This window comes from Seriola dumerili, unplaced genomic scaffold, assembly GCF_002260705.1.
Source record: "Seriola dumerili isolate Sdu_G_001 unplaced genomic scaffold, Sdu_1.0 BDQW01000264.1, whole genome shotgun sequence".
Taxonomy (NCBI): Eukaryota; Metazoa; Chordata; class Actinopteri; order Carangiformes; family Carangidae; genus Seriola; species Seriola dumerili.
The window spans coordinates 591,881-616,638 of record NW_019174519.1 but is presented as its reverse complement, the minus strand read 5'-3'; the positions used below and the strand labels follow the sequence as shown (position 1 = coordinate 616,638).

At 42.1% G+C, this 24,758-nt stretch overlaps 2 protein-coding genes across 5 annotated transcripts in view; one reads left to right on the top strand and one right to left on the bottom strand.

The window, feature by feature from the left end:
- The first annotated feature begins 307 nt into the window (after positions 1–307).
- Positions 308–15,559, top strand: LOC111230405 (dead end protein 1-like). Its single transcript, XM_022757135.1, has 5 exons — positions 308–340; positions 3,089–3,194; positions 10,840–11,165; positions 13,171–13,303; positions 15,003–15,559. The coding sequence occupies exons 1-5, from the start codon at positions 308–310 to the stop codon at positions 15,557–15,559; spliced, it is 1,155 nt and encodes a 384-aa protein (XP_022612856.1).
- A 1,520-nt stretch (positions 15,560–17,079) lies between these two features.
- The window catches only part of hars (histidyl-tRNA synthetase), a 13,945-nt gene continuing 6,266 nt past the window's right edge, over positions 17,080–24,758 (bottom strand). For 3 of the 4 annotated variants that reach the window (XM_022757079.1, XM_022757080.1, XM_022757078.1), the window contains exons 2-13: positions 23,927–24,016; positions 23,098–23,217; positions 22,891–22,986; positions 21,822–21,947; positions 21,552–21,659; positions 21,373–21,471; positions 21,071–21,164; positions 20,177–20,304; positions 19,769–20,041; positions 19,536–19,652; positions 18,237–18,383; positions 17,080–17,685 (exon numbers count right to left, since the gene is read on the bottom strand). In XM_022757079.1, the coding sequence (XP_022612800.1) occupies positions 17,626–17,685; positions 18,237–18,383; positions 19,536–19,652; positions 19,769–20,041; positions 20,177–20,304; positions 21,071–21,164; positions 21,373–21,471; positions 21,552–21,659; positions 21,822–21,947; positions 22,891–22,986; positions 23,098–23,217; positions 23,927–24,016 (1,458 nt within the window). In that variant the 3' untranslated portion in view covers positions 17,080–17,625. Of the gene's footprint in view, positions 17,686–18,236; positions 18,384–19,535; positions 19,653–19,768; positions 20,042–20,176; positions 20,305–21,070; positions 21,165–21,372; positions 21,472–21,551; positions 21,660–21,821; positions 21,948–22,890; positions 22,987–23,097; positions 23,218–23,926; positions 24,017–24,270; positions 24,650–24,758 lie in introns of all 4 variants that reach the window. The other variant, XM_022757077.1, reaches the window with a different exon arrangement.

Sequence of the window (24,758 nt, the reverse complement as noted above, 5' to 3'; positions counted from 1 at the left end):
CGTCCTATTTAATTTCAATACAATTTCTATGATATTTTAGACACTAAAGTTTGTAAGGTTATGTAAATTGTGGTATGTTAGCAGATTAAGGTAAGGTAGGTTCAGGTCGCACAGATTTCAACTGATCAAATCAGTAATCAATAATCAGTATGTGGGCAGGCTCAGAGCCCACGGTACTGACTGGACGGTGGAAGGTGGGCGGTATCGAGCGGACCTTGCTGTCCAATAATGGGAGGGATCCAGGTGCAGCCACGCCTTCTCCAGCCAGTGGGCAACAGAGTGGCGTCAGTGTCCGCGGAGCATAGTGATGGTGGAGCTGATGGAGAACAAGAAGAGCCAGGTAACGTTTCCATGTTGGACCCTGGTCCTCTGATAAACTGGTCGTTTATTAGTTAACAGGACGTGGTCCGATTAGACATAGTAAAACCAGGTCCGGTTAGACATAGTAAAACCTGGTCCGGTTAGACATAGTAAAACCTGGTCCGGTTAGAGATAGTAAAACCTGGTCCGAGCTTGGACTTGACTAAGTGAATAGTTTGTATCGCGCTTCTAGAGCTGTTTATAAACACACTGTGTCCTCGTGCTGTCTGTTGCTTTTCAAAAGTTCTTCTTTTCCGGTGTCAGGTTTGGTTGAGCCTCACCTGCTGCTCATTAAGTTAATAAAACTCCCGCTCCCGGGGTTTGAAAGTGAACACACCTGACCAGGACCAACAGACACCTGAGGGTTTTAGATAAACGTTTCCCACCTTTAGGCAGTTTACATGTTCCTGACGGTGGACTAACACAATTTACTGGTTCTGTTGAATTGACCATGTTGCAGTGTTTACAGAATCATCTGCATCATCAATAGTTTTGAAAGGATGTTGATTTTACTGGTTTACAGTCCAGAACATTTAAAATCAGTTTATTTTATACTGTAGTGAAGTTAGTGTAAAACACAATAACAACACCACATTTGACTGTATATGGTGCTTTGTTAACTAGGTAGTTCTTGGTCAGGTGATCGTTGCAAATGTAAAACTGAACAATAGTGACTGAATGCCTCAGTACTGATGATGTGACGTGGAAATGATCTGATTCTGATACCTGAACGTGTTTAGCAGCTGATACCTCTGCATTTAAAATCATTTTAATGATTTTAACAGCTGTACTGACCCTGTGTGGATGTGATATGATCACTGTCAGTGTTGTGTGCCTCAGGTTACACTTTTTGTAAAACATGAAGAGATACATGAATTGAATATAATCTCTTTATTAGCTAATCTGACTGCCAAATTGCTGACATTTTGCTAATGTTACACTATTTACCCAAAACCTGTTCTGTCAGTGGCTGCACATTGAAACTTCCCATGTGGGTTACAGTTTTAGAGTGGAGAAGAATTGATTTCCTGGTGTGAAACAATGGTTTATTAATTTATTATTAAATGACATGGTATCAGGATCAGAGGTACTTTTGAGACTCATATCAGTACCAATTCAACTCTAATGATGTTTGAGGAATGACTTTGATTTTTGAAAGATAATAATCTGAGGAAATAACAAGACATCATTGGTCACTGTGTGAGAAGAAAAATGTTGATACAATCTAATGCAAAAATGGTAATGTTGCAATTGCTGCTGCAGAGATTTTTTGATAGATTTTTTTGATTTTAACTGTTAAGTCACCAAAATAAAATTGATCTACATCTGTTTTGATAATTGATTTTTATTTATTTGAATATTTCTGAGGATTTTCATTACATGACATGTGATGATATCACCTTGTGCTCTATATTGTAAAGGATCTTTCACAGTTTTCTAATGTTTTAAAAGATCAAACAAGTAAGAGAGAAAATAATCACCACATTGATAAATGATTAGTTGCTGTCTTGCATGCAGCTCTTATAAAGTTGTGCCTGTACAAGGCCTTTAGTGTCTCCAGAGGGAGCTGTGAGAAGTCAGATAAATGTCCTCAGGTGATGTCACTTGAGTCATCGTCAGATCAGACTGAATTCTGAAACCTAAAAAACTGGAGGTGAAAGAAAGAAGTGAGCCTCCCAGACCTACGACAGTACCAAGCTCTACGATAAAACACCCTAATCCTGACTGGACTGTAGGTGGTCAAGTTGCATTGTGGGTGATCTAGGCAACAAATTTTAACTTAGAAGAATGTGTGGAATGAAAAACATGATATCTCTAGTTATGCTGCATCGATTTGATGTACAGGAGTAAATGTTACAGGAATAAATGTTATAGGAGTACATGTTACAGGAGTAAATGTTATAAAAGTACATGTTACAGGAGAAAATGTTACAGGAGTACATGTTATAGGAGTGAATGTTAGAGGACAACATGTTATAGGAATAAATGTTACAGGATTAAATGTTACAGGAGTAAATGTTATAGGAGTAAATTTTACAGGAGTAAATGTTACAGGAGTACATGTTATAGGAGTCAATGTTATAGGAGTCGTTACAGGAATAAATATTATAGGAGTACATGTTACAGGAGTAAATGTTACAGGAGTAAATGTTATAGGAGTAAATGTTACAGGAGTAAATGTTACAGGAGTCAATGTTATAGGAGTACATGTTACAGGAGTAAATGTTATAGGAGTAAATTTTACAAGAGTAAATGTTATAGGACTACAGTGCTTAATAAATGCAGTGCTCTGCATTAAGTGTTAAAGACCACCTGTGTGAACTGGGAGAGACACAGGAAATCTTTTCACCAGTTTCACTGTGGATGAAGTCTGCCATTGACTTCCTACCAACCCTAGTGCACGTCACTCCAGTGTACAGGGATTTTTGTTCAAGGTCCATCAGTGAGAGTTAGAAGATCAGATCGCCTTGAAGACCTGGAAAAATCATAATTTAAAGTCAATCTAACAATGACAAAAAACCACTGTGACGTCTAATAATAATAATAATACGTATATGTAACCCAGCTGTTGTCAATGTAATCTACTGAGGTGTGTGTGTGTGTGTGTGTGTGTGTGTGTGTGTGTGTGTGTGTGTGTGTGTGTGTGTGTGTGAAGTATATATTTACTGATTATGATTATTAGAGCTGCTGTCACTGATGAATTGATCCCACTCTGTTTTCCCATCAGGTGCTGAACCTTGAGCGTGTGCAGGCGCTGGAGACGTGGCTGAAAACAACTAATACAAAACTGACTCAAGTGAATGGGCAGAGAAGATATGGAGGACCACCTGAGGGTAAGAGAGGATCACATCCTTACACAGGATCACAGTGAAGCTAGCTGCTTGGAGAAACTAGGAGATACAGAAATCTGGACTGTGACTGAAGATGAATTTCATTAGATGTTATTCATACTACTTTATATCAAAGGACCAGTGTGTAGGATTCAGAGGGATCTATCAGCAGACATGGGATGTAATGTTAATCATTATGTTTTCAATAGTGTATAATCAGTCGTTTTGTTTCTGTTATGTTGGAATAAGTTCTTCTTATATACACAGGGAGCAGGTCCTCATAATAACATGGCAGGCTCTCTGTGTTGTACCACCATGTTTCTACAGTAGCCCAGAGCAGACAAACCAACCTCAGCACTAGATGCAGTGTTTATCATGGCAGCTTGCCACAAAATCAACATTGACCACCACATGTTTTTTTTCTATTGTTGTCAAATGGGCAAAATCTTGATTCACTGTAGGTCTGCGTATTGATGCAGGCTACGTCCACACTAATTCATTTCATCTTAGAATGAAACAATCTCCATCCAAATGAGTGTTTTAGCTTTTGATCACAAATAATCTCCTTCCATACTAACACACCTGAAAACATATCACATGACCATTCATACACCAGGCATATGCGTGCTGGTGTAAACAGGAAGCAGATTGTCTCCTCTGAAGTTGATTAGCAACAGAAAATACTCTGGACGAGGAACAGTAAAGACACTCTGAAACTATTTTCCACCTTCACAACTTTACTCGATCCTTCACCACTCCCACCAGACACAAACCTGTTTGCCTCCTCCTTCACTGAAAAGGTGGCGGACATCAGCTGCCTATTCTCTGAACCTCTCAGAGACAACTAGTCTCCCCTGGTTAACACTAGAACCACGGAGACGGTCTGACAGACTGTTTGGGTTGTTAAAATGTAAATAACTCAGTTTAAATAAAAGCTACAAGCCTTTCAGCCCATGACTTTTCCTAAATATGTGTTTTTAATATTTCCTGAAGCCCATAAGATGGTACAATAAAAGACACAGGATTTCTGAGCATTTATACCTCTCTCCGCCCTGCGGTCACAAGTACCGCAGCTGACTTGTTACATTTTGCGGGGTTTGTTTTGCGCTTTATGATTCGCGGGTCTATTATTTAGCTACATTTGACAAGAAACATATCCTGGGGAGAGAGAGAGAAGAAGAAGCTTTGTGATTTATCATTGTTATTTATTCTATAAACTAAGTAAAATACATTTGTTTTTGCGTTTTATAATTCGCGGGTCTATTATTTAGCTACATTTGACAAAAAACCTATCCAAGGAGAGAGAGAGAAGAAGAAGCTTTGTTATTTATGTTCGTTATTTATTCTATAATTCAGTAAAAGAGCTAGCTAGCCTATAAAACAAAGATCTGAAAATGGAGAGAGGAAGAAAACGCCAAAGATACACCGCTGATGAGGCTTTGATGATGATACATCAACTGAGCGAGGAGGACTCTGATGGTGGAGAGATGGACCTCAGCGACCTGGATTGCAGTGAGGAGGAGGAGAGCTCCGACCCCCGCGTCAAAACATAAATTTGTGCCAGCTGCCCCATCTGTATCCACTCCAGGTTATTATTACCTATTATTGTCATTGTTGTTATCGTTATCATTATTATCAATTATCTATTTTTTTTCATTAATTTTATTAATTTATTTGTTTTATGGAGCTGACACCAAGCCCGGGAAAGCTTGGCTCTGTGCCAAGCTTTCCGGGCCTGGCAGACAAAAGGCTAGCCTACATTTTAGGTTATTGACTAATTGGTTACAAACTAGATACTGATTTTGTAAATAGTATAGGCTGTAAACAGTGAGAAACATCTAACATTATCATCACATTTTTTTTTTTTAAAGGATTATAATGATAACCTAATATATCTCAACATGCAACCACCCAGTCCAGTAACACAAGCTTCACCTGGTCTTGGCCAGCGCTGCACACTCATCTCCAGGTAGGATGGTTATTGTAAAACACTTATGGCTGTTTTCATTTCATGTGAAATTGCATATAATAAATACATAAATAAATAATTAAATAAATCACAATGTTGGAAAATCTCACAGTGCCACACCGGCATGTACTGACACCAGAAGAGGGCTCAACATCTCCAGATGCGAGTGCTTACTCTGCTGTGCACCAAAACAGCAAACGTTAAATAGTACATCACTATGTTTATTATATCTATATCTCAGGCAACGAAAATATATTATTTGAAAACGAAAATATTTTCTTACAAAGTAAGTACGCCATTTTATAACGCTAGTTAGGCAGCACGGTGGAATAATTATGTACACTCTTCTACACACATTTTTCCTAATTTAATGTTTTGGCAGTCCGAGCCCATGTGAGCTGGGGAAAGAGGAACAATCTGAGTTGCATCCAACCTCGTCCGCACAGGTCTGACACGCGTTTGCTAGCGCAATTATAGATGGCTTCCAGAGCACGTTTTTGTCGCTTGCTTGACAGGCAAACGTTAGAATATATATTTTGAGTCTGCACTGTGGCAGAGGCTCATCGTGTGAAGAGAACTGTCTAGTGGAATCTCTCTGGTGAGCGAGCTGAAGGCATTCCTCGCTCTTCTTTTTGTTAGAGTGTACAATAAGAATATTGAATGGAGAGCTTTTGGTCCGAGGAATGGGGGTTGGCCCTTCTTCAACTCCACGGATGCCAAGGAGCCGGTACCCGTGCAGGGAGAGATATAATGCGCCACCTGCGCTTTGACAAGAAGGAGAGCAGGCGTGCCCGTCTCTCCAGTGACAAGTTTGCTTTGATGTCAGAGGTGTGGGGGAGATTTGTAAGCAACTGTCTTGCGTGTTATAAACCTGGGGCTAACATCACAGTCGATGAGCAGCTGTTCCCAACAAAAGCACGGTGCCGCTTCACTCAATACATGGCAAACAAGCCAGATAAATTTGGAATAAAATTTTGGTTAGCTGCAGCTGGAAACTAAGTACATGCTAAATGCCTTCCCATACCTCGGCAGAGATGATACGAGGCCAGCAGAACAAAGGGTGGGCGAAAATGTTGTGATGAGGCTGGGAAGGGAAGAAATATCACCACCGACAACTTTTTCACGTCCCTCACCCTCGCCAAGAACCTGCTGAAGAGGAACACCAGCCTGGTTGGCACAGTGAACAAGGCCAGAAGGGAACTTCCTCCTTCAGTCCAGCAGCAGAGAGGAGCTGTATTCCACCAAGGTCCTGAGGCATGAACGTACCACTCTGACTATTTATCAAGGGAAACCTCGAAAGAGCGTCGCACTCCTCAGCTCCATGCACCAGTGTGTGTCCATCGGGAGTGATCAGAAAAAAAAGCCGGAGACAGTCACCTATTATAACACCACAAAGGTATATGTGATGGGTTTTATCATAGGAATAATTATTCATGATTTGTTTTTAAATAAATTATTGCTGTGATGTCATTATGTTGATATTGTGAAGCACTTTGGGCTGCATTGCATGTAGGCTGTGACAATTGCTGTTGTTATAGTAGGCTACTGTTATTACAAACATATTTGCTTGCTTGCACTAATTTCTATCATTATAGGTCGGGGTTGACGTGCTCGACCAAATGGCACGGCTCTATTCAGTGAAAGGGGCAACACGAAGATGGCCAGTAGCCGTGTTCTTCAATCTCCTGGACATGGCTGCAATAAACGCCCACATCTTATTCCAAAAGTGCATGTCCATCAGCATCGCCAGACGAGCATTTATCTTGCAGTTGGCAAAAGAACTGCGAGCGGAACACGTTTGCGCCATGTCTGGTCCAGCAGGTCTACCCACAGAACCGCAACAGAGTCACCAAAGAAGGCAGTGTCAGATCAACAGCCACTGCCGGCAGAACAAAACAAAGGTGTGCTGTCAAGGATGCGAGCGACCTGTGTGTGGGAAGTGCACAGTAAGGGTGGAGAGCTTTTGCTCCAACTGTGTGCCACTGCCCTAGATATAGTTATAGTATTTAGTATAGATAGCCTAGTTATTGTTTTTAGACTTATTTTTGTTTAGGGTATTCCTGGTTTGTTGTTTCTATGTCTGTTTATACGTTTGTTTATTTGACGCATAAAATAAATAATCAATATTATCAATATTAATATAACACCTCTTTCCCAGTAACATTGGCTTCAGCCCCCGCAACCGAGGACAAGCGGGTTGGAAAATTAATTAATATTATTATTATTATTATTATTATTATTGTTCTTATTATTATTACCATTGTTATTATATAGCCTGATATTGTATTGTATTACATTGTGAATAATTGTATTATTTATATATATTGTTGTTGTTGTTGTTGTTATATTAAAATATTATTATTATTACTATCCCCCATTGTTTCTGAGTTTGTCTCTTTTATTGAGCGTGTGTTTATTAAAATACATATAGCCTACCTGCAATGAAGTAAGTTACAAGTTTTAAGTGTAGGCTTAATATATTTTAGTATTGTGCGGCAAATTCGCGAAACACGCAGCAGCAGTATTCCCCGCAGCCATTCTCTGTGATCCTTGAATCATTTTTATCTCCTTTTCCTAGTAATTATCTCGTGTTTAACTGTTGAACAGGTAGCTTACACTAAATAATGACTGATTACCTGACTATGTGACAGTAAGTTGTTTCCTATATCCCCGTACACCTGCAAGGTTAAAACACACAATCAATGAAAATACGTATAGTGGTCTGGCGGACCTCGCGGCGCTTAAAGGGGGTGTTCGAATGTTGGCGGTCCTAGTGTTAAGGACACTCTCCACATCGCTGTCATGTCCCTCTCTGCCTCATCTGTTGAGTACCTCACTCAGCCCTCTAGCTGAGTGCAGGGCTCCAGTCTATCATCTGGTTGTTCATCCAGGTATCCACAAGTAAAGGACTCATGATTTCTCTCATTTAGCCCTCTCACTGAGAACGATGTGTCCCAACTCCTCATCAACAGCCGTCCTACTACATGTGCACTGAACCCCATTCCCACAAAACTCCAATATCTCCCACAGTTGTACCAGCATTCACACGTGTTCAATGCGTCACTGGCTTCAGGAATTTTCAACTGCTTTCAAACTGGTTTGGGTAACTCCTCTGATCAAAAGACCCTCACTGGACCCTGCTTAAGTGGAGAACTATAGACCTGTCTCACTGCTTCCATTCTTATCTAAGTGTATAGAATGAGTCAGGTCTCAGAATTCCTCTCACAGAATGACCTCCTTGATCCAGGTCAGTCAGACTTTAAGAGCAGCCACTCCACTGAAACAGCTCTGTTGTCTGTGACAGAAGTCCTAAGAGCTGCAGGTCAGTCCTCAGTTCTGATCTTACTGGACCTCTCAGCAGGTTTTGATAGTGAACCACTTCATGCTGCTGTCTGTTCTCTCTGACATCTCAGTAAAGACCTTTCTTGGTTTGAATCCTATCTCACTGGTCTCCTTCAGTGTCTCAAGGCAAGAACAAACCTCCATATCCCATCCCCTTCAGTACTGGGACCCCTCCTCTTTGTAATATACTCTACCTCCTTGGGTCCAGTTATCCTCCTGCATGACTTCTCATATCACTCCTATGCAGACGACACCAAACTAAACCTGTTATTATCACCAGACAACCCCACTGTCTCTGAGCAGATCTAGTCTTGTCTCTCTGACACATCCACATGGATGAAGGAACACCACCTTCAACTAAACTTCTCTAAGACTGAACTGTTAGTTGTCCCGGCCAACAATCTTTCCATCATGATATCAGTATAAAATCACCTCTTCATCTCTGACCCCAGCCAAGGTCTAGGGAAACCTGGTGTCATGTTTGATGACCAGCTCTTCTTCTCTGACCATGTTGTATCCGTCTCCTGGTCGTGTCTCTTTGCTCTGTACAACATCAGAAAAATCAGGTTAGCTGACTCAGCTCTCCACCCAGCGCTTGGTCCAGACCATGGTTATCTCTCCCCTGGACTACTGCAGTGCTCTTCTGGTGAACCTCCCTTCAATCAACTTCAGTCAGTAATGCTAAGACTCATCTCTTCAGAGAGGAGCACCTCTCCTAACACCTAACACCCTAACATGTCTAAGTAGCTCTTATTGCTAACTAGAGCCGCAACAACAAATCGATAAAATCGATTATTGAAAGTGTTGGCAACAAATTTCATTATCGATTCGTTGTGTCACACAATTATTGCTGTCTCACAGAGCTGTTTACATTACATGTAAACAGTTGAGTGAGCATGGCTGAGGTGGAGCAGAGGAGGAGGAAGGGAGCCTTACAGCAGGGTAAGTCACAATAAAATCCCACGTTCCGTTTTGAAATGAGGAAACGTAACGTTAGTCTCTCTGGTAGTTTGTCTCATGGTGGTGTTTCCTCGTGATCCATCTTGACAAGCACGAGACGTTCATTAAACTAACGTTAGCTAGCTAACGACAGTGGGAGCGCTCAGATGGTAAAAGTTTCAGTTTGTCTAGCAACATTTTTAGTGCGTGTAGTCCAAGCAGTGTAGTGTTAGTCCATGGCCTGTTGTTAAAGTTACTTGATGTAGCAAAGCTTGTCAGTTTGTGTTTTATTTATTTTTTTTAGTTATTATTTATAATTTATTAGTTGAACAGCTCAGGGACGTTCGAGCAACAACCTGTTGTGTCTGCACTTTCTCTGCACTGTTGTCAATTTGAAAGAATGTTCTATTTTTGAATAAAGGGATGGAATTAAAAAACACATTTTTCTTTATCTGATTCATCAATTAATCGAAAAATAATCAACCAATTAATCGATTATTCAAATAATTGTTAGTTGCAGCCCTACGGCAATCTTTACCTGCACTTCTTTTCTTATCTCTTTCTTTTCTTCTTTTCTGTTTTGCAAATGATTTCTCAGCCCACATGGAATACATCCACAGGACACCAAAGGCCCCCAGCCCACTGGTTGGGAACCACTCCTGTATAGTGTTATTACACTGAATGAACTGTGAAAAGCTGCATGTGTCTTTGGTCACTAACCTTATCACTTTCCGGCAGACCCCTGATCATTAAATCCCCACCCCCTCTCCAGTGGAAAACAGAGCATTTCTCCACCTGTATGTGACTAATGTTCAACAAATTTCTCATGCTTTCACCATTACATGCAAAACACTGACCCACACTTTTGAGTGATCAGTTCTCTCTGCCGTCATCACTAAGAGCAGTGTCTGTGTGTTTGTGTGCTGCACAGTGCTCCAGCGTGTGTGAGGCTTAACTATTTTCTTAATTTCTCCAGTGCAGAGAGCAGAACTGATAACATCAGAACTTATCAATTCTATGGTTTTAAAAGATTTAGCCCTGGGCCCGTTTAATACCAGGTCTCCACCCCTAAGTGTGAGATTTTGAAGTCAAAATTAAGAGTATAGCATTTTGTGTTCAGAAAAATGGAGCCAAGTAAATGAAGAATGCCACACTATGTTTTGATACTGAAGTCTATGGCACATACTAAATGCTCTGTCAGGCAGTGGCTACAAAGATGATGATTGTTAGATTGATGCCAAGAATGTAAGATCAAATACCTTCTGCCTTATTCTTTATTAGAGATGTTAGCTGACAACGTAGCAAGTAAAATAGTTTCATTTCTTACTTGAGCTGATGAACCCATGTGATTGATAGATCAAATGATCAGGTGGCATCTCCTGTCTATTCCACTGTCAGTGTGGGACGGTCCCACCCCAGGAGCCCGCTGTGAGGTCTTCATTAGCCAGATCCCACGGGACGCCTACGAAGACCTGCTGATCCCCCTGTTCAGCTCCGTGGGCCCGCTCTGGGAGTTCAGGCTCATGATGAACTTCAGTGGGCAGAACCGCGGCTTCGCATACGCCAAATACAGCTCGTCAGGTGTCGCTGCTGACGCGATCCGCCTGCTGCACGGCCACATGCTGGAGCCTGGCTTCCGCCTCAGTGTCCACCGCAGCACAGAGAAGAGACACCTCTGTATCGAAGACCTGCCAGCTACCACTAGGCAAGAGGACCTACTGCAGGTATGGTAGCACTATAGCTCGTCTTTGTGATAGCATGACAGGAAAACACACTCAGCAGCTAAAACTAATCATTTCTAATGCAACTGTCCTGCAATAACTTTTCCCCTCATGAAGGTTATAATGATCTGGCTGAGATCAGTTTCACAAAGATAGACTCACGGTGCATTCAGACATCATTCACATTCACATTTACTCTCACATTTACTGGTCACTTTTATCCAAAGAGATTTGTAAGTGAGGGACACCACTAAAGCTTTGGTCCAGTGGGAGACCAGCAGGAGTGCCCCAAGGATCGGTACTGGGACCCCTCCTTTTTGTAATATACACCACCTCCTTGGGTCCAATTATCCACTCACATGGCTTCTCATATCACTGCTATGCAGACGACGCCATCTATACCTGTCATTATACCTGTCGTTCCCACCAGATGACCCCACTGTCTCTGTGCAGATCATGTCCTTTCTCTGAGACTGAGAAACTCTTAGTCATCCCAGCCAATCAATCTTTCCTATCATCATATCTATATCAAAATCAGCTCTTCATCTCTGTGCTCAACCAAGGTTTAGAGAAACCTGGTCTCATGTTTGATGACCAGCTCTCCTTCTCTGACCATGTTGTATCCGTCTCCTGGTCGTGTCTCTTTGCTCTGTACAACATCAGAAAAATCTGGTCTTACCTGACTCAGTACTCTACCCAGCTCTTGGTCCAAACCATGGTTATCTCTCACCTGGACTACTGCAGTGCTCTTCTGGTGGACCTCCCTTCACACAGTGAATACCTTACAGATGGTCCAGAATGCAGCAGTCCTGCACTTCTTTACCTGATCTCCTTCATTTATTAAATAGATGTAGTGTTTAGTCCTTACACCAATGTCTCCTACTGCACTGAAGCTTTAGTGATGTCCCTCACTGTAAGTCATTTTGGATAAAAGCATCTGACAGATGAATAAATGTAAATGGTTTTAGTACAAGGCACAAATAACATTCAAGCAGCCAAACAGTTTTTTGCCAGTCTTGATGTCATTATCAATATTTTTCCTGTTCATGTAAGAGATAGGCATCACTGTGTGAATCCATCCATGAAGGATGCAGGTCGCTCTTCATTGCTTTCAATAAGATCATGACAGGGGACAAACCACTGCACAAAGTGCATCATGAAAGCAAGAAGATTTTAACTTTACCTTCCTGCTTGGTGTCTTTCAGTCAGCCTAATGAACCACTCTTCTAAGTTCTGCAAAGTAAGATAGGGGACATCAAAAAGTGACAGTAATGTCAATAGCGCACTCAGCGCTTTCAAAGCCACAAAAAGAGATGAGATGTTCAGAGGCCTTCATGATGAGCAGGAGGTTAACCAGCAACCAGAGGGAGACGAGGAAACTGCTGTGTCTTTGTGACGTCTTTACCTCCAGCTTGTTGACAGCGTGGTACTGCACATGACCCAAAGGTTTGCAGATTTGGAGCACCACAGCATCACATCGTTTGCATCATTTCCCAGCAGTCAGTGGCTGATGAAAACAAATCCATTCTTTGATGAGCAGAAGTTGAGGAACGAACTGCAAGTACAGTACAACAACAATATATTTCACAGGGCACCAGGAGAGCTGGTAGAGCACAGCATCTTAGTGAGAATGACCTACAGGACTCTCTGAGGTCTATAAGCTGCTCTGGTTTATGTACAGGATACCAGCCACCAGCACGTCAGCAGACCTGCTCAAAAGCCTCAAAAGGATGGAAATTTCTCTGGGAACACGTGTAGACAGGAGAGGCTGGTCAACCTGCACAAAATAACCACTGACTTACAGTATATTACAGGTCCTCACTCCACACCGCTGGTCTAAAGCTTATGGGCAATGGTGTCAAAGGGAACTTAAAACAGAAATGTCTAAAAGTTTATATTTAATATTGATGTCTCATTTTTCAGCCTCACAGCTGAAAATGACAGCGGTCCTACTCCTGCCCTTCTACTGCTTTGTAAACATCTCTCTGTGACTAATCTTTGTCTCCAGGTGCTGCGTGTGCTGGCAGAGGGGGTGGAGAGAGTGTCTCTGAAGGCGGGGGCTGGTATAGAGGGGGTGTCAGCTATAGTCGCCTTCTTATCCCACCACACTGCTTCTATGGCCAAGAAGATGCTGGTGGAAGGTAGGTGAGCTCCTCCTGATGATGGACTGATACACGGGGTCAATGTGTTGCTTTAAATATGGTCCCAATTATGTCGTCAACCTCTTCTATAGTCAGTTTTAATAGAGCAAGGAAATTTTCACAGTGATCAAAGAATCAGTCAGTTTCAGACTGTCATTTGTGGAAGTGGACACAGCTACTTCAGTCTCATCTACACTGTTGTGGAGCATTTATTCATGGATCGTACAGAAAGGAGATGTTGTCATTCTTAATCCTATCTTAAAAGTTCTGATTTATCAATTATTTCAGAACAAGAAAACGTCAGTGGGCATAACACAGAGGGAGCTGTGGGGGTTGTTCCAAAAGCTTCAGCTTGTGTTTCTTGTGTTCATGGTGGATTTTGAGGTCCTCTTTGAATCATAGTCCTGTTGTAGAATCCAGCCTTTTTCTGGACTGACTGGAGGTCATTTATGTCCAGAACCTGCTATTAATTTGAGTCCATTCTTCCCTCTGTGCAGTGTTTCCTTTTTGCCCTTTTTCAAAGCAGAATATTTGCACCACGTTTAACTGACTTAGTGCCCAAACACATACCACTATTGTTTAATTTTTCCTTTTTTTGGAATTTCCATCTATGGTATAATGGTAGTTGTAGTCCAACAATGTAATACACTTCCTGTAGAGTCTTGACTGAAAAGAGGTGGTACAGCAACATGACAACCAACCGACAACAGACACTACGAGACAACTACATGTGTAGCAGGAGGGCAAACAATCATGTTTTAAAACAGCAATTTGAGAATAAATGTTTTTTTGTTTGTTTTACATAGAGAAATAAATCATCCAATGCATTACATTTAATGCTGAATTCATTTGAAAAATTATTAATTTGTAGATAGCATTTCAAAAAATACAGCCAGGTCCATAAGTGTTTGGGCAGTGACACATTTTTAAAAATTTTGTCTCTTTACACCACTATAATAAATTGAAATGAAGCAGTCAAGAGTTGATTTCTGCTTTTATTCAAGGTTGACTGACAAGCAGTTCTATGACCAGGTGTGTTGTGTTCCCTCATTATGCCATGACAAATGAAACAGATAAAAGGTCTGGAGTTCATTACAAATGTTGAAATTGCATTTAGTAGTTGGCTCCTGGAACTGGAACAGCATGCGGTCCAAAGAGGTTTCACTACAAGTGAGGGAGGCCATCATTAGGCTGAAAAACCAAAACAAACCCAAGTGCCCAAATCAAGAATTTGGTATATTCTTAATGAGCAGGAATGCACAGGCAAGCTCACCAACACCAAAGGGCCTGGAAGACCTCGGAAGACACAATTGAGCAGTGTTTTCACACTGAATTAAAGCTGGAAGACTAAACTTAAATCAACTCTTGACTGCTTCATTTCAAATCTATTGTGGTGGTGTAGACACAAAATTAAAAAAAAAAAAAAATGTGTCACTGTCAAAATACTTATGGACCTGACTGTAGATAAAGTTTCTCAACTCAACTAATCACAAAAAGAAAAACTGCGCAAATTTTGAAAACATCAGTCATTATTTAACCAACACAAGGGTTCCTTCCCCAAACTGTTTCTCATTAGATTGACAAAGACTAAAAGGTTTAGTACATTGAAAAAGGTGTCAAGCTAACGTAAAGCTTCATGTCAGGGAGGATCTGTAACTGTGGTCCTTACTGCTGCACTTCCTTTTCTCTCCACATCCAGCATTCAAGAAGCAGTTTGCGCTGACCGTCTCAATCAAGTGGCAGTCATCAGTGAACTCGAGCTCTGACGAGCCGCTGCCTCCACAGAAATCTTCAATGAGCCTCCTGGCTTCACCCCTGAGGCCGCTGCACCACATCCTGAGTTCTCCTCCGCCCTCAGTCCTGCCCCCTCGTCTGGCCCGCCATCCATCCATCCCTCCAGGTTTCTGCAGAGCAGTGGGAGGACCCGCTGTATCCCGACACTCCCCCTGCTCCTCCACCTTCTCCTCTGAGGGGGGACATCTAGTTTCTGCAGCAGCCCCAGTGATGCTCCTGCAGAAGGTGTGTGAGGCGACTGGGGTCGGCCAGCCACTGTATGAGATGTACTGCAGCCATGCTGGGCCAGATGGATACCTCTACTTTATCTACAAAGTGTGTATCCCTGGGATAACTGTGCCATTCAAAGGCCTGGTCATGATCTTGCCGGGACCCACTCCCACCAGTACGCTGGAGGAAGCTCGGCAGGCTGCAGCCCAGCAGGTCCTGCAGAGGGTTCACGGTAACCAGCTCTCCCACTGATGAGCTCAGGAAATAACAGGCCTCATCCTGCAGCACTGTTTCAGACAGTTTGTTTGATTAATGATGTAATATCTAAAAAAGGTTTGATCTTAAATGTGGTTGATTTCTGCATGTTTTAATGTAGTTGCAGTAGACTTGTTTGTCTGATTTGATCTTCTGTGGTTTGTTTTATGCATGCGTTTTGTGTTACTGTTTATTGGTTCCTCATTTTAATTAAATGAGAAATTATGAACATTGTGTCATGAGTCTGGCTGCAAGAACAAACTTATCTCCAGACAGGGTATTGAGCTGGCTTACCCACTTCCACCATTAGAGTGGGTTGATGTTGCCATAAATGACAATTAAAAACAATATAAAGGTGGGAATAGACTGCATACATCAATACTGATCCTCTGTCCCAGTTCACCAGCCCAATGTAATTTACTACAAATCACCATTTCTACCAATTTGTTAGGAAGACTGGGCTACAAACAAACCCAGTTCAATAGTCCTGCTTCACAGTGAATCCTGCAGTGATGTTGCTTCGGTTGTGATAGGTGTTGATTCATACCAAGTTTTAGTTTCCATTAGTTGCACTACAATATAATAAAGTTATAGAGGCTTAATTCATCAGAGAGAACCCGGCTCCTCTGAGGCGTCTTTATGCACAATAAACTCTGTGCATTCATTAAAATATCCAACACAATGTAAAAACTAGAATCACCTCCTGGTGGTTGTTTGCCTCCTCCACTCAGACTAGTTTCAGGTTACATCCCTGTTTATCCAGAGTCACAGTAAATATGAACCATTTTTGTGAAATTTTGTCATAATTGCTGTGAAGTCTTGAGTTATGACTAAAAAGTGTTTGTGAGGTCGGACTGACCCTTGACCTTTGACCACCAAAATTTAATCAGCTCGTCCTTGAGTCCAAGTGAATGTTTGTGCCAAATTTGAACAAGTTTTGTCAAGGTGTTACTCAGATACCGGGTTCATGAGAATGAGACTGACGAACAACCTGAAAACATATCTCCAGCTCCGATTGTCGCCAGCAAAAAAATCTGACATATTTAGTCATGTCACCTATCCTTTAAGTTAAACACGGCAGACCTGCAAGAAGGGGACCGTCTCATTGCTCCATCAGTCAGGTCTGTGTGTGTGGAGGTAGTGTGGTCAGGTTAGTTAACAATAGATATGTTTAATGAATGTGACAAAATCTGGATTAGGCCATTTAAGAAAATCAGATTCCCTTTGATTCTCAGAGTTTGACTGGTGTCGTCCATTTTGTTTTCAATGATCTGGTTTGGACTTTAAATAATAAAATAATCACCTGAAAGTATCAGTGCAACATATTTACTTCAAAGAAACAAAATCAATCCCATTTGACCTGGTTGTTAACACCATCTCTGAAAACATAAATCTAAATGTCAGGATGGATCGACTGGAGGAGTAGTAGTAGAGTCAGTAGTCAGATAGACACCAGACAAACCTGTAACACTAAGCAAGCTAACAAGTTCATATCACAGTGAACACATGAATCTGGGCACCATGATGACATGTACAGGTTTATTTCAGACACTGGAGAGAAGAAGCTGTTTGATGAAGTTATGAGCCTTTAGTTGAGTCTGATGGTTCAGAGTAAATGTCTCTAACAGGTTCTCACCTGAGCAGGTAAAGCACCTGCAGGAACGCTGTGTTTTTATCATTCATGTGATGAAGACCAAATGAACTGCAGCAGCTTTATGGAGTCTGGGACACTGATTGGACGTGAGGAGTTTGATTTACATCATTGATCTGTACTCATCTCTCAGACACAGAATTCAAACATATTAAATATAAATGACACCATATTCCCTGGATGTTCTCTAATGGCTACTCCCTTTAACAAGAACATCATGTTATAAACCTGAAGTCAGCTCCACTGCTCTGTCACAGCTCCACCTGCTGTCTGTGTGAAAATGAGACTGATGTGTTTTCAGGGCTCCAACATGCTCTACAGAGGATGAGATAAGCACTTTAGAGTAAGATTCTGCAGAGCGTTTGTGTTTGAACCAATCAGGTGATAGAGGTGGGGTTAGATACAGGAAGAGCTAGGCCTCAGAGGTCCTCCTCCTGATCTCATCCAGAAGACCAGCTCTGCAGATGTCAAACTAAGGAGAGAGAACATGAAGAAGAGGCAGTGAGGTCAGTCATGTAACCACGTTCTCACATGTATAACTCAGTGTACCTCCAGCTGTTATGTTTCATATATGTATATATCCAGTGTACTGTCACAGTCCTCTATAGAACCACACTAGGTGTCGGAGGGGTGATCAGGTTTAAAATGTCATTGTAAATGACAGTATTGATCTGTCATGGTAGAACAGATTCTCTGGACCAATAATTGAGAAAATAATCCTGATCACTCATTTACAACAATGTTCCAATAAAACATCAGGTATTAGAGGCAGCGTTACACCTGTAGAGAAAAATCTCAGTCACACTGGTGCATTAACACAACTCACATGAAGCAACAGCTGCACACACCACTGTCAGTTACACTACAGATTTGTTCAGTGAAGTAGACTTTTTAAACCAATGTCCAGGGCTGGATCATCATCAGTCATGGAGGGAACTGAGTCACACCAATGCAGAGTTTCATGGGCCACCAGTGTGTCAGTGTCTGAGAACACATTTTCTGTGTGTGTCACTGTGTGTGTACCTCCTCTCTAGTGGACACCACTCGTAGTTTAACCACTCCATCTTTCAGCTCCTGTTCTCCCAGTATGGCCACCAGGGGGATCCCTGACTCCTCACAATGCTGCAGCTGACTCAGCAGTTTGGGGTTCTTCTTGTACATCACCTCTGCCTGGACACACACACGCACACGCACACACACACACACACAGTCTTAATAAATATGGCTGTCAACTCACTCTGCAACAAAACTCTACACTCGAAAGGGGAAACATCACATGTAAGGATGATCAATTGGTCCATCAATATTGATACGAATATCCATATAACGCATCGCATTTAAAATAGTGAAAGTGTGATTATCATAATGTGATTGCAATCATCACATATATTATTTCTTAGGTGTAGTATTATATTGTTTACACAGCTGTGTTCTCTGCCTCAGCAATGCTTTATCCTGCTGTTGAGGCCATAAAGATGTATGGAGTGTACTGAGGCTACACTGAGGGCCACAGCTGTATATTTACAGTTAGTGTAGCTGTTTGCTTCTAAAACCTGGATCATCAGCTCTTACCATTTTTCACCATGGAAACATCAAGCTAATGTTGTGCTGCTACACACAGGAAGCTAATTGGCTGGCTATAAGCTACTTAATGCTAGAGCTAACTTTGAATCAGAATCAACTTTTTTGAAACTTAACACCTCAGTGGTTCTCAAAACTTTTTCACATCAAAGACCATAAACTGACACAAATGCGACCAGAGATGATGTTTTAGATGTTTTATTTCAGAAAGTGTTTAAACCCATTACCAAATCTTCATACACTCTGTCATTGTGTTACTTATGGGTGAAATTATAGTGAAAATATGATATAATAATAATAATACATTTTTGCTGCATATCTCCAGCTCCCCGAACTACACTTTGAGAACCACTGCTTTACACTATATTATCTAACCCCTGTGTAATTCATTCTGAACTCACTCGTTTAAACTAAAGTTATTTGTCTGTAACAATGTTCTGGTGTCAACATATAAAAATGAAGAGCATCATTCTCTAAAGTGTTGTGGTGACCTGAGGTAGGTGAGGGTGTTTTATTAATGTTATGTGGCAGAAAAGCTTCAGAGTGAACAACACATCCAACTTTGAGGTGGATGGACTACAACAGTCAGGTTGTGTTCATAACTTTAATCTGTGTGAACCAGGACCAAGACTTGGCCGGCGAGAGCAGCCAGAGGTTAAAAGACAAAACCAGAAAAGGAAGAAACATAAAACCTGTCAGGCTGCACAAAGTTAGTACAGATCATAGAAAACACTCACACACCTTAATGCCAGCCTTCCAGAGCTCAGTGACCAGTTTGAGTCTCTCCTCCAGCAGGTTCTTCTGAGCCGATGCCACCATCACCTGAACCTCTGTGGTCCGGACCTTCTCTGCTGAAGCCTGAACAACACAACAATGTCACAGTCTGACTCACGCTTATTATCAATACACCACTTAAACACCTGAGGCAAACACAATTCAACCGGTCAGAGAAACGAAGATGATGATGACATCACCTCAGCTTTCTGCTCCATGATGGAGAAGACCCTCTCGATGCCGATGCTGACGCCCACACATGGCACTTTCCTGCCTTTAGGGTCAAACATGCCCACCAGGCCGTCGTAGCGCCCCCCTCCAGCCACGCTGCCCACGCTGACACTCTCCTCTGCAGGAGCCCCCTGTGGGGTTTCAGTGGAGACCGGGGCCACACCTGCCTGAGTCAGCACTGCCTCATAAATGATTCCTGTGTAATAGTCCAGACCACGAGCCAGACTGAGGTCAAACACCACCTGGAGACAACACAGCATCACAGGACAATAAAAAAAGTGCCAGAGTGAAACAATCAGGTACCAGAACCAGGGTAAAGAGAGGAGGAGAAAACATGGGAAAAGTTGAAGGTATTATGGTGTGATACCATCACTCACCTTGTCTGTGACCTGGAAGAGCTGCAGGTAGCTGAAGAGCAGCTTGATGTCAGAGAGACCAGCACAGGCCTGTTTACTCTGAGACATCTTCTGATCCTGAAGTAGCCGCTCTGCCAAGTCCATCCCACCTACAACACACACAGGTGTGTATTAACACATCCAGCAGGTGGAGTTGTGTTTGTGAACACCTGATCAACTCACTCTTGTTTTTGGTTTCTGCCAACTCCTCAGGGAAATATCTTCATCTGCAAACTGCTCCACTATGTCCATTAGCTTCATCTGCTAACTCTTCATTAACTAGCTGCCCACAAAGTCTGAACCACTGAATGTTTGAAAGGAGCTGAATAAGTGACTGGATTTTTCCCTTACATGTACAATTAAAGCAAATACACCTGATCTGTTATGATAATATAATGTTCAGTTGTTGTTGACACAGAGGTCTTAATGACATAATTGCTCATAGTGGTGCTGTGCAGGACTGAATTATATTCACAAGATGTTCCTAATATTCTGATACCCTGAGCTCTATAATAAACAGAAATGAATTACAATAGACTGTACCAAATAAAGTGATCACTGAGTTCATTGTGTCTACTGTATACAGTGTCGTGTATTTTAATTTGTAGCTATGTATTGTGTTTTATAAACGGATCATTTTGTTTGTAAAATCTTCCATCAGCACAGTAAGTAGTAACTGTAGCTGTCAGATAAATAGGACAGCAGGCTGACCAAAGATGAAATATCTTTGGTCAGCCTGATGTCTGAGCTGCTCAGAGTACCACTAACAGCTGCTTCTGATGACAGTGTAACTAGAGGCTGGAGTTGGCGTGGCTCAAACAAGCACCAACATCCCACTGACATCTGTATCTAGTGTGAATCACAGGAAGCTCTCACCCTGCATACTGACGTACTCCCCAATCTGGTCAGCTGCCTCCTCTGACAGGCCCTTCTCATTCACCATCTCTTTCTTCACGTCCTCCCAGGCCATCTACAGGAGGAGGAAGAGGAAGAGGGTCAAAGCCAGACAGCAACCATTGATAAAATAGAAGACACCAACAGTAAGGTCAACATCACAGTAACCAGTATCTGGACTTCATACCAACAGTTGTACCATCTACAGATCTACCTAAACCTGTCCCTGTAAATGAAGAGGTGAACTGAGCCTGGAACTGAAAGCCCAGGATGAGTCCCCACACCTTGTCCAGTTTATCAACCGTGGAACAGATGGTACGGAACTTGTCATCTGGGACTCCACACACAGCAAACATCCCGTCGAGAATGCGTCTGTCGTTGACCTGCAGATGGAGGAGGAGGTCACAGAGGTGAGGATCATACTCTGTTCTTCTGAACATTCACCTGAAGTCATGTGACTTACCTTGATACGGAAGTCTCCGAGGTCCAGCTCACTGAGGATCTCATGGACGATCTTCAGACATTCAGCGTCTGGAATCATGGCGTCATACTGCCCTGCGATGTCAAAATCCTGACACACACACACACACACATTAATTAATTGAAGTAGATCAGTAGTAGTGTCCCTCTGTGTTGTGTTGTGTACTAAACCCGGTCAGATTCCTAAAGATCTAACACATGAGTAACTCGACCCACAGTCCCTGCAGGAGAGAAAGACGCGACGATGACTCACACATTGGTAAAACTCTCGGTAGCGTCCACGAGTCATAGCTGGGTTGTCACGGCGATAGACCTTAGCAATGTGGTAGCGCTTGATGTTAGTTATCTTGTTCATTGCAAGGTAACGGGCGAAGGGCACCTGAAAGACGGCAGGTCAAGGACAACACAGCACTCACTGCTCAGGAAGGAAACTCAGGGATCATTTATATTAATTTATTATATTACAAGTATTCACTGACGACCTTTTATTCTACATGAACCTAAAACTTTGATAAAGAGAACTGCAATGAAATTATTACATTTTTCATTAGAGATTAAAAACCAAACGATGAATGAACTAATTCCTGTTTTCATGAAAATTCTTATTCAACAACTGCATGCAGTGACAGGATGACACTGTAGCAGTACAACTGTTCTTCCACCACATCTCTTGTTCAGATGTTGATTTATGTGTTTGACCTGTTGCACTGTCATGAATAAGAAGCTTCTTCACTCTAACGATGTTTCTCCATCAGTGCCATCAGTGACAGAAGCAGATTTATGGATTAAATGCATCTGTAATTCACTGAGAATTAAGAAGCAGCAACAACACAGCTGAGACAAACGACAACAACGTGCAGGCAGCACACTGACATTTATGAGACAATAGAATTATCAATGTTGCAGATATTTTCAGTCGCCATCTTTCATGTTGGTAACAGAAAGAGTCAAAATAATTCAGTAAAACAGCTGCAGAATAGTACAGTGGTACCACTCCTGTGCCGTTGTCCAGTGAGACAGAGTTTGTTTAAAAGCACACGAGTATTTTATAACTATGAACAGGAAGCTCAAATCTGATGAACAGAAACATTGAAGTGTGGCTCCTGTAGGTCAAACATGAGAAGATGGGCTGATACAGGAGGTTAGTGTGGGGCGCTATAGTGTATTCTAGAAAAAACATCAGTAACAATGGTGAGGGTGCATAAAAAATGTACAAGAAAAAGTTTAAAGCAATAAACCACTAGCATGTGACAAAATAACACAATGTCTACTAGAATTATGTCTATGTGAAACAAGGTGTTAATTAGGCTCATGAAGGATACAGTGAGGTCATATCTGAGGGACAGCAGCTCTCCACCTTGATCTTTAAGGTCGTAGATGAGTTTGGAGTCTTCTCCATACTTCCCTGTCAACGTCTCCTGCACACCAACAGGAAGATGATGGACTTTATATGAACAGCTAACACATGATGAGCCTGACGACTCTGAAAATGTTCTCTTAACTCAAACACGGGTGTGTTGAAAACGTACCTTTAACTCAAACACAGGCGTGTCTATGGTCTCTGCTCCGTGGCGTTTGAAGCTCCTGATGATGGTGTTGAACACCTTCTCTCTGATGGCCATCTGTTTGGGGTTGTAGTCCCTGGTTCCCTGACAGAGAAAGACAGGTGCTGTGTTTCCGTCTGTCAACTCAGTTTTACATAAAGTTCTTTAAAACAAAGTGAATTTGACGTTGAACATCGAAATGAGAGTTTTAGGAATTTATTCTACTACAAAAATCAATGATGCAGTGTCACCTCCTCTTTATGTCAACCGAAGATTAAAATGTGAGGACTTGTATGTAACCAGGGTTGCTAAGCTATCACTAGCGCTAGCAGGCTGATCTGCCTAACATGTTTACACAGCATCTTCCCTGCAGACATTCTGAACCGAGGTGGTGGAGTGTCTGGTCAGGCAGCTCGTGTTGATCTGAGGGAAGGTCCTGCTGTAACAGAACACAGACTGTAACTCCTGGGATTCTTTTTTAAATATATTTTTTATACTGAATAATCAGATGTTCGTATGAATATTAATTCATCTGATTTAGTCATACAAAGTCTTTATTTGGTTTGTGTCTCTGAAAATCACTTTTTAATGTTGAAAATGTTTGCATTGATTAAATAAAGGGATGAGTTCTTGTTTTATCAAAACTAAACAGCACTAACAGAACAGTCACACAGCTCAGTGATTAGAGGATAAGAAACAGCCTCACTGTTTCCTCTTCCACTGTTTCATTTTTCTCAGTGTAGCCTGTAGGTGATTGAAAACAGGGTAAGAGGTGAGGGCATCACATGCATGTGTGTGAATACAGGAGCCTCACCTTTGCCGTCTTCAGGACAAACTGATGTTTGCCATCATCTCCTCCTAACTGAGCTTTCAGCTCCAGCAGTTTGGCTACCTCTTCATCAATCTGCAGCATGCACGCACAGACACACACACACACACACACACACACACACACACACACACACACACACACACACACACACACACACACACACACACACACACACACACACACACACACACACACACACACACACACCAGAGGATAAGAACTTTGGGAACACAGTGTGATGCTACATTAGTCGTCACTAGTGACAAACTTGAAAACTAAACATGACAGTTTGCAAACACATTCATGCTGACAGCAGAGAGGCCTACCTGAGCCACAGTGATCCCAGGAAAGGAGTGCAGAGGTCGGAAAAGGTTTGCAGTCCGAAGGCCCATCAGACCAGAACAGGTACGAACACAGAATGTACCCAGCATGTTCATCCCACAGCATGAGGCACAAAAAAATATAACAGTAAAAAAAAGTCGAGATTGGACGAGCAGGAGTTCAGGAGAGCATCATGGGTACAGCATTATCCAATGGTAATGTCCGGATTCAGCCACAGCAGCAAATCACAGTCAGTAGAAGAAGAGTTGTGCAGTATCATCCAGGAGGGTTGGATTCACAGACAGAGATGAAGTTGATGATGAAGAGCAGGTCATCCACAGTCAGGCAGGAAGAACAGGGAAAAATTGGTAAGCAACCCTAGCACTAGGGGAGGGCGGGGCATGATGCATCATCATCATCATCACAGCATGTAGGATAGAACATGAGATGCACCAAGTCAATCAAAGCAGCCAGCCCAATACAGCTCACACAC